Raw genomic sequence first — 17,198 nt, 5'->3', positions numbered from 1 at the left:
GCATTTACTTAACTAATTACTGAAAGGAAATACTAAGTATTGTAGTGAATTTAGTGATAGTTGTCTAGAAAATAAAAAGTTTATATCCAACAACTATTGTATTTTCTTGTACCAAAATTTAAGAGAACTTGCAATGAATTATAAACGTTCAATTATAAGCATTTGTGTGGAAACAAATAGACAAGTAAAAATATTCCACTTTCGTAAAAAAGGAATACAACAAATTTCCATCCCAATATTATAATTTGAGATGTTAGTCCGATAAAACATGATCCATAATAATCAATCCTACCTCAAACTCACAAATATATTGCACATAGGCTATGTAGGCCTACATTTTCGCAAAACAATCCTTTGCTACAAGCCCTGCTAGGCTTCTTTCCTCCAGGTTCTTGGTTCTTCCAAATCCTCAAGGTATCTGAAAAAGTATTTTTTTTCTCAAGACCCGTTATGGACCTTCCAGCTTCCAGGGCTGCTTTTATAAATAGGCCCGGGCCAAGGGGCTAAAAAAATGGGGTTGGTTTAAGTTTGTTGGTGTATCAATCACCATAAAATATTTTAAATCGCGCGAAAATAAAGCCCTCCTTACTTAATCTTGGTTCTTATTCATGACTCATCGCTGCCACCGCTTGCATGTTGCTACTTGTTCGTCATCTTATCTTTATTTGTAATTTCTTCATCTCTCTCTAATGGCAGTTCCTTTTGTCCAATCTCGTGAAAAGCCTTCAGTTGGCTAGTAAAAGAAGTGGGTTTTATTTTTTATTATTATAGCGGATTTTATATTTTGGGAATAAGCTTTACCGTAGGTCTCATGGTAGACCCGGGACCGATTATTTTCGTTTTGACGTCCCCAGAGACCAAAAACACCATCCGCCATCAGTCCGAATTAAATTTATATATGTGTCCATTAGCACGAGAACTCGAGCCAAAATGATCCGATTTTGTTGAAATTTAGCGCAATACAACAAGTAAACCTACATTTATTCGAACCGAGTTCGCGAACCAGCATGATCGTTACAATTCCCATGTTATTTTTAGATTACGTGAACTGTGTGCTTAAAGGACATATTTTTATCAAACATAGCAAAATTAAATTTTGTTTACAAAAAAACGCACTTTATTACCTATATATATATGTAGTCTCTTCAAAAGACCCCGATTTTGCCAGTTAGTTCTTCGCATAGTATAGCCTACGTCCGAACCAGTTGACGGGATTCGAAAGAAAGGATAGGGAAAGCCAGATTCATTATTGAACTTCATTTCTAAGCTAAACTGTATTTGTACCATCTCCTCGCACCTACATAAAACATCTTCTCTCTAAAGGAACTACAGTAGTCTAGGTTGAAACAAGCGCACAGTAAGCAGTCGAGACTAGTGGACGCCACAACTGAACTGGTTGTCCTTGGACCACAGAGAATTACGATGGCGTGATGTGATTGTTTATTACTCTATGTATCTTAGCATGTAGCTCTAATGTGCTATACAACATTGGCCCAATGAGATACGTATACGTTTTATCGTAGATTAAACACACTCTCTTTAACTACTTGATAAAAATTATTTCTCTTCAATTGCTACTCGCTACCCTTGAACTATTATTGTATACAGACATTTTAATTTATTTACATTATTTATTATTTGTTTTGTTTTCATACTGCAGCAAAAACAACAGTTTTTTATGCATGCGTTGTGGGTATAAAGTAGCATTTTTACTCCCTAGGGAGTAAAAATCAGCTGTTGTAAATAGTTGTAAATTTCGATTGTGGCTGTCGTATCAATCGGAATTATTTATCGATTAATTTATTAGATACGGGTTTAGCCTATTTTTGTCGATCGCTCGACATATTGACTGGTATAATGTGCTGTAACACAATCGTAATAGACGAAATAATTGAATCACTTACTAAACAGCTGCTTATTTGTTCGCTGTAAAAGTTGAACTCGGGTCGAAAATAGTCACTTTAGGCCCTAGTGATAAAATACTATATACTTTCTAGTTCTTGCCACTGAGGAAATAAATAAAACAGACTTGACCATGGTTCGCACTTTATCTAGTCTATAGTTATTCTATGCATCAATATCATCAGTATTATCAATATTCAAACTAAAAAGTTTCTCTGAATTCCTTAGTTTAATATGGTAATTTGAGGCAGGGGCGTCTAAATCTGTACAAACTACCTGTACATGTAAAAATACTCAATGACTTGTATGCACGGTGTTTTAAACTATACAGCTTTTCTACATTTGTTGTTGATGACATTGACTGCATTAATGTAACTTTTGTCTAATTTGCTATAATTCCAATGAACAAATACAAAACTGTACTGTTCACATAATTGCTAAATAATAAATTGTTTTTCCGCTTCACCGAGGGGGCGATCAGTCAAAGCAATTTGTCACAGAAATGTTCCAAATGTGAAGAATCCCGTGTCGGAAACGTCCAATCTTCATTTATCATATTTACCCCCCCCCCCCCCCCCTTCCCCACCAGCGACCCCTCGCGGCCTGAGCTACACAACGCGAACCCTGTTGAAACAAAGAGCTGTAGGGCTCACATCTGTAGCGATACAAAGAGGTATAAAATCGATAGAGTCGCTGACAAAGAGGAATAAATACAACCGCTATCTGACCTCCTTCAACTATTGTGCTGTGGAGAGCCTCGTCCACTCTACCCCGTGCAAGGTGAAAATAAAGACTTTGGGCTGCTGTTGACTTTGATGTAGGTGTAAATGTGTATTTTGCAGAATATTCTATAACCTCACACAATACATCTTGAAAAACCTGCAAACAAACTCAGAGCACATTGTAACACACATTGTCACACAAAAAACTATCCTCTTTCATACTACTTTTTCTTCAATCAGTTTTCGCGTTTAACAATCCATTTTTTGAAAACACTTATATGTACAGGAACATGTATTACTACTATTTGTGGAACATAACAGTTGCTAAAACCGATAGTACATAATCTTCAAAAACGTTTCAAAGAATGAGTAGTTTTATTTTTTCATTTAGCAGCTTGAAGAGTAATATAATAGCATAATAATACTGTTTATAAAATAAATATTTACTTTGCATTGTATTCAATTCTCCACGAAGAATCGATAAAACGAATGAGCAATCGATATTTAAACAACTGTAGGCTATAATCGTTTAAATATGTTGGTGAAACTAAATTTTTACATTAGTTTCAGTTGTAAAAAAATTCACATTTAATACATTAAAATTCCTGTCTACATGACTGTACAAAAATATGTAATTCAAAATGGGGAACAAACCTCTAAGTGTTCATTATTGTGTTGTGGATTCATCTTTTCTCGTCCACTCAGCATCCAAAGTGTTTATAATTCGTCCACAAATTAGTGTCCTACTAGCTCTTTACATTGTTGCCGTTAGCGCATCTGCCATTTAGGTTATACAAAAATGCATTCATTGTTGTCTAAACTATCTATTATATATTAATTCCTTATCCAACGGCCCAACAGTGTTGCCAATTCGTCCACAAATTAGTGTCCTACTCGCTCTTTACATTGTTGCCGTTAGCGCATCTGCCATTTAGGTTATACAAAAATTCATTCATTGTTGTCTAAACTATCTACTATTATATTAATTCCTTATCCAACGGCCCAACAGTGTTGCCAATTCGTCCTCAAATTAGTGTCCTGTCCTACTCGCTCTTTACATTGTTGCCGTTAGCGCATCTGCCATTTAGGTTACAATAATCATTCATTGTTGTCTAAACTATCTACCATCTATTAATTTCTCATCCAACGGCCCAACAGTGTTGCCAATTCGTCCTCAAATTATTGTCCTACTCGCTCTTTACATTGTTACCGTTAGCGCATCTGCCATTTAGGTTATACAATAATGCATTCATTGTTGTCTAAACTATCTATTATATATTAATTCCTTATCCAACGGCCCAACAGTGTTGCCAATTCGTCCTCAAATTAGTGTCCTACTAGCTCTTTACATTGTTACCGTTAGCGCATCTGCCATTTAGGTTATACAAAAATGCATTCATTGTTGTCTAAACCATGGTGGAAGTAAATACTTCCACCATGGTCTAAACTATCTACTATATATTAATTCCTCATCCAACGACCCAACAGTGTTGCCAATTCGTCCACAAATTAGTGTCCTACTCGCTCTTTACATTGTTGCCGTTAGCGCATCTGCCATTTAGGTTATACAAAAATGCATTCATTGTTGTCTAAACTATCTATTATATATTAATTCCTTATCCAACGGCCCAACAGTGTTGCCAAATCGTATCTGAAGTCCTGCATACTAAAAAAATCGATGGTATCAATAGTAAATATTGATAGAAAGAGACTAGATGGATTATAAAACTAACTTTAATTTTTGTTAGTGCACTCAAGCGTTCCCAAAATCTAGACGGGATCAGAATGGTGTTGAATATGATTGATTATCAACGTGCTATATTATTATATACCAATTTTATATTATATCTCTTAATTATTATGTCCTTTTGTAGTATGAGCGTAAGTTTTGGTATAAAATAGACATCGACGCAGTGTTCTGAAGTCTTACGATGCCGAATATGAAAAGAAATGTAAATATGTGCCTTTGTTCATGCTTAAATTAAGCTGTTTATTTCCAAAATCATTTGTCAAACACAAAACAAACCCCAAATTAAGCACATCAATAGTCCTGATGCTGATACAGTTGCTAAATTATGTTTGTTGTTCGATAGCCACAGACAATGCATGGCTAGATTCAAAGCCTGGTTGGACTTTCTGTAGCTTTATCGTGTGTGATGTATTCAAATTCAACCATCGTGTTTTAGATATTATACAAAGACTAGGTCCCACTCTAGCCCTAGTCTAGCCCCTCGAAGATGCTGTGGTTATAGTTTTATCCTTGAACTCCCCCCCCCCTCCGAGCACAACAAGTTTTTGTGTCCGTTCGTGGGCTGAAGATTAATTGGACATGATGAGCCAGTCCCTTGCTGTATCAAAACGCTACCGAGTTTAAATGGTTCTTCATCCTCATTTGAATTCAAATCTCCTCAACCCATTTGGTGTGGTTATTGTTTATTGTTTCGTTAGCTTGAGGCGATTTTACACTGTAATGAAAAGTGGATGGATTTGTACATAAGTAGATGTAATAAAAAGATAGGAATATTTATAAGTTTTGTACGATTTATGAAAATGTATTACTTTGAAGTATTACATATCGTCTTTATTAGGAAATCTTTTTCTTTAATTAGAAATAACTTATCAAAAGCGGTTGTTTGCGAATAAAAAGGTTTGTGCTTGTTGGTGGAAGATGTTTCGCACACGAAAAATGTTACAGTAACCCTACACGTGAACAATATCAAATATAATATATATATAAATCCATATATATATATATATATATATATATACATTTATAAAAATTTAAACGAATGGTGTTTTTGGCTTTGGGACATTGAAAGGAAAAAGTAAATCGGTCCCGGGCCTATGTCTTACCATGCCAGCTACGGTAATAGCTAAAAAAACGCTTTAGGGAAATTCGCTAAAATTCTACAGTTTTGAACGGATTATTTCTGATTATAGTGTATTTGATACAGTGTATCAATAACAGTTAACCGTTTTTGAACAAAGGACTTAGTGTTTTAAGTAGTTAAAATTTTAAAGACTTTTTTAAAGGTTTTCTAGTTTCTGACCAAATGCTTTGCAATTTTCTTAAATTAGAAATGTTATGGTACTGATGTCAGCAATGGGGTTTGTTTAGTCCTATAATGTTCATAGTGAGTTTAAATATGTGTAAATAATTCCCTATATAGATCCAAACCAAATTAGTTCCACATGTTATTAATTTAAACCACTTGTACTAATTTTTATTCACAGTAACTATATAAAACCGTTATCAGAAAGTGCCAAAATTTATAGCTTCGTAAAATTTGAGTGCTCACATAAATAATACAAAGTAGGTAATAAAAACCAATAAAACACTTTACATAGCCTACTAGAATTAAATTAACAGCGCGTAGCCTATTCAGCTCGAGCATGTGTGCTAATTTTTATTTTTTCCAAAATTGTTTCTGTAGAGAAAGTAAATAAAATTACCTAAATATGAAGTAGGTCTACGCAAGTATTCTACTAAAATATTTAATCTATGTAATGACGTTATTAGCCTTTCCAGCTAAATCACGCTCGTTGCCGATCACAAGCTCAATAATTGCGCATTCTCAGATTGATTAGTAAATAATTAATCCTTGTATTCCAGCGCGAGCGATTCCTTTGTTCCGAGCGTCGCGTCGCTCGCTCAATCCGTCGTCTCCTAGAGCGGTCCGTTTTTCAAAAACTGACAAAACTGAATGGACAATTTGCTGCCTTTATGACTCATAAGTTCTAGCCAAGCTAGCGTAGATTAATCTGCAATTATTTTCATGTGGAAAATGACACAACAGTGTTGGTTGGTGTTCAGTTCAGTAGCGAAGCGGCCCGGCTGTTTCTGTTGCTAGGCGAGCAGCTGACCTACCTAGGCTGTGTGAGAGGAGCGCTGCTATTGGCGGAGCGGCGGCCAATCACAGAGCGGCTTCTACAATCAGCTGTTCGGGTCAGACCGTTCATTGTTCCGCTGTTAGTCGGGCTCTGAACGTCGTATCGGTTGGTTCAAACAAACGATGCCGGTCGACGTTTAACTTCGTCTCCCAAGTGCCGCAATTCCATAGATCTGGCCCCGAAGCACCGCGTTTTGCACGGTTTTCGCAAATTCTCGAAAACCATGATGAAAGATATCGAACACTTCCTAGAAGATTCACCCCACCGCGATATAAAATTGAACGAAGTTTTTAACAAAATCACGGACATTTTACAACAACAGACCGTAGTAACGCCGGCGAAACAAAAAATGTCGTGTGATGTTATTGAAACAATAATGCCAGAAAGGAGCAGTGTACCCATCAACCAAGGTAGGTTGTACGAGAATAAATGAAACTAATCTTAGATGTACCCTGTCATATCCTAACCTCCTTAGAATGATGGTTATTAGGTTATACTTTGGTAAACTGACACAACAAACACATTTTAAACCTAACCTAATCATTGATGTTGAAGTACTTGAAGTGGGTTGTTCTTCAGTCAAGTTAGAGAAGCTTCTTCGAGGCTGTTTACGGTGATAAAGAGTATCATTTCGTTAAAGGCCGAAATAATGTTATCCTACAGTTTTTCTATTATGTCAACTAGGATAGCTAAATCTACGATTTCAACTTGTTACAGCCATTATCTTCACTATCTTATAACTTTCTCGAAATTACTAATTTACTAAAACTACCCTTCTACCCAATTTATTTCTTCACCCCCAACAAAGCCAACCTAACCCTGACCACCTCAAACAAAGAAAACTCTTATACCGGTGCACCCACGGGACCAACTCTTTGGGATGCTCCGGCATTTTAGGCAAACTCGTAATCTTGTTAGGAAATAAGCCGATATAATATAATTAATTAGCAAAATCGATGAACGAGATCGAAAATAGAAAGGTGAATGGACAAAGGAAAGTAAGGCATGCGCAGAGGGTGGTGTTTTAACGATTTTCCCTTCCAGCTGAGAGGCAAAGTCACTGTCAAGGCTGCACTCCATCCCCTATACCGGGCATCTGTTTATAATAACCCCAGGTATACATTAATTGTCAGCTGCCACCCCTACAGCAACCACCCCAACAGATGTGGAATGTTACAGTCAACGGAAAGCGATATTGATCGTGAATTTAGCGGGAAAATTAATTTCCTATTTCGGTAGACAAAGAAAAACATATCTAAGCGGTTGTTTAAGAGTTTTACCCTAATTTCTCAAACTCAATAAGGGTCTAGTAGTGTAAATTTTAACTGTAGCCTCATATCGAATTTTAATATAGCAATTCAAATTATTAATCGTGCCATATAAAATGATGATAACCCAAACCCTTGAATTTATGCTAGTAATTCGCAGTAGAATGGTCCTAGTAGTAATGTTGGTGCTTATAACTAGCACCTAATATATTTACTCAGTGTTACTATCACTATTTTTCATCAATATTTAACAATCGACATTTTTTAGCTCAAAACACGTCTATAGAGAGTTCAAAATACGCTTGCTCAACTTGGAAACTGTATTGCAACCCTGCGAGCAAATAGAATATCATGGCCCATGCATTTACAATGATTTACAATGAAATCTGTAGCTACAAAAAGTATACAGCATATTATACAGTAAACTAACAGCTAATTAAATACAGTTTTTCAAGTACTGTAGTTGAATCACATTAGATTCTCGCACCAAACATCAAGGGAACTAGATTCATGTTCTAGTTATAAGGATACACTTCGTGTGTAATCTATTCTTTTCGAATATCGAATCAATTTCATAATTTTAAACCCTGTAATTAATGTGTGTTTTAATATCAATAGCCTACTATTTTTGTAAATAATTTTTTTACCACTTTTCAAAATCATTAAAACAATTATTCCAGTAAAGCCTTGCATTCGGAAACTATAATTAAGTTGAGTAGTCAACTGTTGTATTTAAGTGAGATTCGAACAATCAATAACTTAAGTTGGTCCCATTCCAAAAGGGCGCCGTCGTAATCGTAGTGCGAGGTATTATCTACTTGAGCTCCACAGGAAGATCCCAATCGTTCCATTTGGTCAAGTTATATTTAGATCCACGCCACCTCTTTGTTTCGCTCCATTATCTTTCCAACCGGGTTTAATTCCTTATAAATCGCCCCTGTGAGACGTGTTGTCAAGAGTTCGTGAGACTACAATCTTATTGTTTGTATCCGCAGGTTTTTTGAAGTGTATGGTGCAGCTAAAATTACCCTTACGTAGGTAACTGTATCGAAAATTCTATTACTGTACATAATCACGCAAAAAACATAAACAATGGTGGCATACAACTTAAAAAAATCACATTCTAACATTTTATCCTAATGAAAAAAAAAACACCCCATTATTTTAAACACCATATAGCATTTTTTTTGTGAATTTCTTATCAAAAAGTAAGCAAGCTATATTTTTGTTAATCTTTGCTGCTCTGTTGCTATGCGCGAATAATCAACTAAATACAGAAAATTATTTGACTCTGACGAAAGATTGACCTCTAAAAGTTGGTACAGATAGAGGATCTGGTTTTACAGAGACAAATTAAACCAGATATCCAAGTTATTGTCGTAGTAGTATATTATTATTTTAGTCGTCCTTTAAAGTATTTTACCAGATCTCTTATATTTTTTTTAGTCTGTGTTAGAAAAAGATTTACGATAATATAGAATGTTTGTATTTACTGTATTTTCTTACAATTATTGTATTTTTAAAACTCACTCTTACTTTTGTCAATCATTAACATTATGCATGTATCTGACTAGCATAATCATTGCTGCGCTGTTTTAGTTGTTAAGAGGGATTGATATGTTTGCGAAAAACTACCCTACATCCTTACTTTCTTGTCCATTTGTCTTTGACAAAAGATTGATGCCTAAACGTTGGTCCAAACAGATAACCTGATTTCACAAAGACAAATTTGCCAGCTCCCCCATCCAGTCAAGCCCCAAAACTCCCGTTTGCGCAAAAAGTTTCTTTTTTAGAGGACAAAGAACAGCTCGGGTCACACGGTCGCTTTTCACTTCTGTTGGTTTGGTTTGGGGTAACTAACTAAAAGCACCCCACACCCCGCGTCGTTGACAGGGTGGTTAATCATTCATGTAGGATCACTCAATTCTCTGACAACAAAGGTTCTTTCTCTCTCTCTCTCTCTCTCTCTCTCCCCCCCCCCTTCCCCTGGTGCCCCTAGAGACAACGCCGGCCGGCTTGACAACCGAGCAGCTTGGCACGTAGGCCAGCTCTCGCGTTGGTGGGGGGTGAGGGGAGGTGAGAGGGGAACTAACCGGTATCTTTGTTCCTCAGCTGTTAGCTGTTCTGTTCCTTGCTTGCATCAGTTTTTCGCCGACCGCTGCTCAGAACACATGTGTTATTCGTAGGGTTGGTGATCTACTTCAACGGTCGTTGATGTTACGCGAAGTTGGAAGCAGTCTGTGATATCCTTGTGAATTTTATTAGTACAACTACTTTTTAATAGTCGCCATGGAAGTTTTACCGTGTCCAGTCAGCGTAGATTTCTCGAATCACTACGGCAGAGGTAAGGTTTCGGAGTTTTCATTGTTTGTGGATTTACTTAGTGTTAGCTGAAATTTCTTAAGCTACGTTTGTTTTTTCCTTTGAAAATTTTCGCATAATATTACTTTTCGTTAGAAAACATTTAACTTAGTGCATTACTGCAAGTTACCGAACGGACATTAATATCAATTTGTTGGTGTATAAAACTTTGCGACTACGTTGGTTATAGGTAATAGTCAAAACTTCAACTTCGTTGCCTTTGACGTTCTAGCGATAAGTTCTAATTAAATTGTTAGGATAATACCAGATGTCTTGTGCACATCACTTCGTCGTTTCGTTAGTGTACTAGCATTAGCAAATAAAGTGTTAACTTAAAATCTAGTTATTTTTATCACATTCTGCTAATGAAAACGTTGTATTATAGTTTTTAAAAAGTGTATGATATATCCTACACGACTTGTACACCCGATTCTTTTAGCGTTATTCAGTACTGTCGGTAATTAGGCAACCAGTGTAGGCTGTTCTAGCGATTCACATCCCGGTCCCGGCTTTCACTCGTTGGCCCCGAGCGTCGTCGCCGGCATCACATCTAGTTCGGAGAAATCGTATCCCAAGTCACATTACCTACAGTATAACAAATCAACCTCAACCATGCCTAGCGCTATGCCCAACCGTGATATTCGGGGTAAAACATTGACAAGTTTTAACGACTTCAATTTTCCTATTTGGATTTTATGTTTTAAGACTAACTTAGGCTATTAATTAGGCTAGCCTATTACTTTCGTTTTAGAACTGAAATGAAGAATTTAGTTTCTGATCTAAAGCTCAATCATATTAGCCTACATTTAAACATAAATTGAAACTGTTCGATGTCTTCATAAGTTATTATAACTTACAGTTGAGGCTTAACTTATTTCATGTTTTAATTCCTAACTTAAGTTTTCTTTGATGATTCCCTTCCCAAATAAACCTAAACTTAGCTCTAGCCCGAAGCCCGGTTGAAAATGCTCAACTTTTGAAAATGATTGATCTTTTAATAAGAAACTAACTTAGTTAACGTAAGTTAGGTGTTGTAGGTTAGGTGTTGTAGGCTAGTTTTTAATAAATAACTTTAAATCATTTGTTGTCGCGGGCCTATATAAGTTAATTTAAATTTTAATAATTTGGTCATCTCAAAAAGTTGCTCATCCTTAAAACGTCTAAGAATTTAAAGAAATTCCCTAATAAAAATGTTCCTCTTAGGCTAGATGATTAAATATGCACTAAGTTAAACTTAGCCTAAGATTAAGTTAGCCCTACCCTGCTAAGCATGCCTAAACTTAACTTACTCTGTTATGTTGACCCAATAGCCTGGACATTTCAAGTTTGAAAATAAAAAAAATATTCTTAAGTTGAAGCGGTTTTAAGTAGTTTAAATACAATTAAAAATACTGCTAACTTATAACTTAGGCCTACGTGTTACCGATACTAAGTTAACTTACCACTTAGGCTATATTGTACAAAAGTTTAGCTTAGTTATGGTAATAACTGTTTAAACAAAGTGTTTTTGAAAAGCTAGTTAATACCTCTCAGCTCAGTATACTGTAGACATTTTCTTAGTTTAAAATTAAATAACTTAAACATTCTCCTCCCTTTGTAGCCTAACTAATTACTGTATTATCTACAAAATATACATACCTACGTTAACTTACGTTAGTGGTAGGCCTAGACCTAAAATTTTACTCATTAAATGTAAATGTCTTAGGCTACTACTTCTGGTAGTCTTTTGCTCTGTGTCCCGTAAAATTTTTACGTAGCCTATATAAAAGTTTTTAATGTAAATCTTTATAAGTCCATTAATAATATAGCAAACAGCATACTGTACACTAAAAAATAAAAGATAAAAGGCTAGGCCTAAGTTATAACTTAATACAAATTAAATAAAAGGGGAGATTTTGGTCGAGGCAAGTCAAGTTAGCTAAATTTTATCACCTGACGTTTAATAAAACTTACAAAGGCAGGGAAGATTTAAACTGTTATTTTGTTATTTGTCAGATTGTGTTTATGGTTTTAACGAATATGATTTTTGCTGTTGCAGGGTTCGTATCAGAAGACATAGAGGATAACGCAGCATGCCAAGCACTAGCGTTAAGGCTGGAAGAGCAGCTGCGGGCAGCAAAGACAGCGCAGTTAGCCTGCGGAGAAGTGTTGCTGCCAGCAGACCTGCTGCCCAGAGTAGCCAGGGATGTACTGCGAATGGCGGAGAACGAACCTTGCGGATTGAGGTAGGCATCCACTCTCTGTAGAGTAAACACATTCTTTGGCTCTTTCCGAATTCCAATCCCTTAAATCTTCTATATGATGGTTTCTTAGGTTTTTTATGTGCCCAACATGAAATATTACAAGTGCCCTCCATACATTCTAAACCTTAGGAGTCGCTGGTAAATTTTGATGCACAAGTTTAGTAGCTCTCTTTATCTTTTTTTAAGTATGAAGCTGCCTCTAGGATTTTTAAAGCGTTAAAATGGTTGAAAAATGTTGAAAAATATACACATTTTTGTAACTCTGTAACCGTCAACTCTATCAAATTTGTGAAGAAGATTAATTAGAAGAATTTTGGTCTGCCATCTTAGTAAATTTTAAGTGTTAAATTGCCAATTGCCTCTTGTCTTTTGTTAAAATATTTGTTCTCTTCATGATTATCATTACCAAAGTTCCTAATCATATTGTTTGTTCTACAGAGGCTGCACACTGTACGTCAACTTTGAGTCGGAGCAGGAGTGCCGCAAGATCGGGACTGTCAAGTGCGACCCCAACACCGTGTCCACGTTTGAACTGTTCCTCACTCTCCGTAGAGACTCTCGGAGTACTTGGACATCACTCATCCCTCAGTTCATCAAGAACCTGACCAAGGGAGGGACCATCATGATCAGTCCGGGTTTCACTCTGGAGAAGAAGAAGCTGTACCGATCCTTCGTCACGGAGTAGCGGCCACGGCGGCGCGACGAGAGCCAAGACTGACTGGGTGCACCATTCGCATTGTGATCTTCTAATGACTTTAACAAATTCGTGATTTGCGTTCGTGTTGTGAGCTTACAGTGTTGTCATCTACACTCGTCATTTGCAATCGTTTTTAGTCATTATTGATTTAATTAAAGATATATTATAGAGTAACAAATTTTTAACCTATTTAAAAAGATATTCAGATGCAAAGTTTATTTTATCGACCGCAGATATTTAGTTGTAGAATAGGTATATTTATGTACATAAAATTACGAATTATTTAGTTATTGTTACTTTTTAAAAGTCTCGATTGTCGAATGTTTCGCGTTTCTTGATAGTACAAGTCGCTCGGCGAACCATATCACCGCAAGCTTCGTTTTACGTAGTTTAGTTTACCTAATAATATCGATATGTGATCTTGTAAATTTAGTGATGAACTATATATATTTTGCATCGATACAAATTAGTATTTTATTATTGTATTGAAGTTATTGTGTTGATTTTAACGACTTCTAAATGTTAGTTGAAGTCTTGTGATCCCGTCTAGGAGGTTTGCAGCTTTAAGAGTTTTTGTCTTTCATGTTGATTGTGGGCTCCAAGTTTGGTACTCGAGTTTCTTACTGCAATAATTTTTAACCCGATGAATTCTCTGTTGCCCAAAAATGGATGTTTCCCTTCAAAGTACTTACTGCACAGCCGACAACCCCTAGGATTTTATGTGATTTTATTACTTGTAGCTTTGTAATTTTATTTTAAAATTTTAATCCTCGTATCTCCTGTTAGAGTAAGGCTCGAGTTGTATGCAATGTTCGTAAAGGTTTTGATCTCAGCATTCCGGATATACCGGTGTCAGTATTCATCCACTCATGTACTCCACATAGTATGTATGTGAACTGTGTGTGTTGATCATTTTTGTACTTTTTGTTATGGAGAATCTACTTTAAAAGAGAAATATTGAAAAAACCAATAAAAAGAATTAACATTCTTTAATACTGTCTTATGATTCACCCGATATCTATGAGCCTTGATAACTTTTTTGAGCAGTTTAAGAAATCCTGAGTCACTGTGAATTTACAGTATAATGTGTGACAAATATATTCCTTTAACTACAAAAGTTTTTAAAATTCAATGTAATTTTTGAAATGTAAAAAAATATTAAATATTTTATTTTTTATAACAAAAATACACTTTTTGAATTAATACAAACAAGTGGGCAGAAATGTTTTCATTATTTTGAAAGATTCAATTTGTAGAACAATTATTTGAGGAGAAAGTCATTATGAATCTATCAAGGGCCAAATAGAGTTCAGCAGTCTACAAAATAAGGTTATTGAGTGACTTAATTATAGAATTGTCTAGACTGAAAATATTTTTACATTTTACCAAACCTCTGTCCAAAGTAAAGCCAGAATAATTCTTGATAGTTTTTAGCCAACTTAGATATAGGATGGGAACAGTTTTAATATGAGTAGTAAGTAGTGCAAGAAGAACAGTAGAATTGCTGACTGAAGAACCATACAGTGTTAAAGAGAGTGTTGACAAAGCATTATTTCATTAAGGTGCCTTAAATGTGGTTAAATTGAACAATAATTGGAGTTTGAGATATTTAAATATGTCATATGGGAACAAAGACCTAGCCAAGGTTATCTAGATAATAAGGGCACTATAAAATTAGAGCACCATTGTAAACTTGAAAGAATAGTGAATCATTTGTAATGTAATTGCTGCATTTTAACACATTCACTACAAGACCACTCTTACAGAGGGTTTTTATGGGAAAAAATAAATAAAAATTTAATATGATGAATAGAAACCAAAGAAGACGCTAATTTAGTATTTTGAGAGTTTTAACCAATAACAAGCAAGATAAGTATAAATCTAATACCATCAAACTAGGTGACCTATTTTATAAAATAAAAAACAACCCGTTTGTTAGTCAGCAAAAAATTGTTGGGATCATTGGTTGGTATCTAACATTGTTTGACATACCTAGAGTAGATTCCAAGCCACCAAAATACATTTGCCTCTTTTCTTTTGTCACTTTTCAATAGTCTTAAAGATAGTTTTATGTCTCAGTTCAAATCTCTGGTGGCTGCACATTAGTGCGGTGGACATGTTTAAACATGAAAGTTGAATTTATTTCAATGGCGGGAGGGAGTTGCCATCATCAGCACTCAACGTGTTATCACTAAAATGAAGACTGTGTCCAGTAAATACAGCTGGTGTATGTCCTAAAAATATTCTTGAAATCATTCCTTTTTGACTAATATTTTTAATTTTTTTTGTGGAGAAAGTTCTCTAACGCTGAGTCAATTCTTGCCAAAATTACAATCCTTTTTTTCTACCCAAGAGTGAGTAAAAACCATTATCAAATACAGTTGAACCTCTTCTCTATAAGACGAATTTCAAGGGGTACGGGAAAAATTCGTACTATAGAGGTATTCTTAATAAAGACGGTCGTTTCATCGAGGTTTAATGCTAATGTTATTCTTCTTATAGAGGTTTCTCCTCGCTCCAAGGTTTCTCCAAACAATGACTGAGGAAGGACCGGATGGGTGGGGGTTTCATGTTGAGACAAGCTTCTGTTAGTTTTGAAAAATACGTACTATGGAGGTTAAGATTATGATAAATTCGTCTTATAGAGGTCACGTTCGTCTTGTAGAGGTTTTGTGCTAAGAATATTCGTTGTATAGAGGTTAATCAGTCCTAGCCCATGTCACAAAAAAATTCGTCTCATGGAGGTTGTTAAATTAATTACTACGTTGTACAGTATAGAGATGTTTTTAGAATTGATCTATATGAAAGTGTCAAGGGGATTAAAAAAAATCGTCTTATCGAGGAATTCGTTTTATTGAGGTTCGTACAAACGAGGTTCAACTGTACATGAATTTTTCCTTTAATTGGTCATTTTTTCCTTTGTTGCCTGGACTATTTTTATTCAAAGCACCTTTCAATTAATTTTTACGAAACTTGAAGCTAGTTTTTTAGTAGAGTATGAAGGAGGGCCTACATGCTTCAAGTGGACTTCAAATCACTGGGTGGTCATTGGCAGGATTTGAACCATTGAATCTATAGACATTAAAACAGCCGAAATTTGAAAACCTTTCTCTCATAAGTTTTCGAACACCAACATTTTATCTCCACTAGGTAACGTGTTTTTTTTGTAGGTTGACAGCTAGGATCGACTCGGCGCCTGTAGTTTGGAAGCCAGACCATCAATCTGGTCTAGTCCGTCTTCAAGTGACCATTATTCATATTGTGATTCAAATTGACAGGTCCAGAAATAACCTTGCTCACATGTGACGGCCCCGTGCTGTGACCCATACACTGGGTTGGTTGCGAATTGGTGGCTGAACCTTTGGTTTACAGTATGCACTGCACACCACCAAGTTGAAAGGTTGATGTTGTAGAGGTAAATACTGATTTTATGTAGTGGGTTTGACTAAATTCTTAAAGTTAATGGTAAAAAATGGTTAATAGCTGTATCTTCAGCCTCGACCATAATTTCATAAACATTAGTACAGAACAGCTGGGTTTAGTTTTGAAACTCTGAAAGCTACGACCATTCACGACTTTCCTTTTTAAATTGAACGTTTTAATTTTTAGTCAACCGTATATTCAGTTCAGATATGTCAACTCACATAAACCATTGAGAATGTTGATTGACCATAACCAATGATAATGACGTCTCAATGACAAGCCCTCTAACATTTATGAAATTGTCATTTTGAATTTATTCATTCTATAGCCTATATTAAGAATGTTTCTTGAAACCCTTTTTTCTCAGCTCCTGTGTATCGCAGGGAAAATTAACGCATACTGTTAGAAATAAATCTTCCTCTGGATGTGCAGAATCCCTTTATAAATTAAATTAGGTAAAAAAAATAACATGGGGGCTTATGGGTGGCCATGGTGGCGAAATATGAACAGAAAATCAAAACAAATAGAGGAAACTTCCAATCACATTTTTAGCGAATTTCCCTATAGGGAAGTAGCTATTACCGTAGGTGACACGGTAAGACCTAGACCCGGGACCGATTTACTTTTTCATTTTGATGTCCCCAGAGGCCAAAAACACCATTCGTTCCAATTTTATATGTCCGTGAACGCG

General features: G+C 35.7%; 1 protein-coding gene across 1 annotated transcript; it reads left to right on the top strand.

The window, feature by feature from the left end:
* Positions 1-6,604: 6,604 nt before the first annotated feature.
* LOC128990789 (protein charybde-like) lies at positions 6,605-14,077 on the top strand. Its single transcript, XM_054413369.1, has 3 exons — positions 6,605-6,925; positions 12,183-12,369; positions 12,826-14,077. The coding sequence occupies exons 1-3, from the start codon at positions 6,739-6,741 to the stop codon at positions 13,070-13,072; spliced, it is 621 nt and encodes a 206-aa protein (XP_054269344.1). The 5' UTR covers positions 6,605-6,738; the 3' UTR covers positions 13,073-14,077.
* The last annotated feature ends 3,121 nt before the right edge of the window (positions 14,078-17,198 follow it).

This window comes from Macrosteles quadrilineatus, unplaced genomic scaffold (genome assembly GCF_028750875.1).
Source record: "Macrosteles quadrilineatus isolate MER2022 unplaced genomic scaffold, UCM_ALF_1.0 Scaffold_3__2_contigs__length_128488019, whole genome shotgun sequence".
Taxonomy (NCBI): Eukaryota; Metazoa; Arthropoda; class Insecta; order Hemiptera; family Cicadellidae; genus Macrosteles; species Macrosteles quadrilineatus.
Note: the sequence above shows the minus strand (reverse complement) of the source record. Positions and strands in the feature narration are given on the sequence as shown.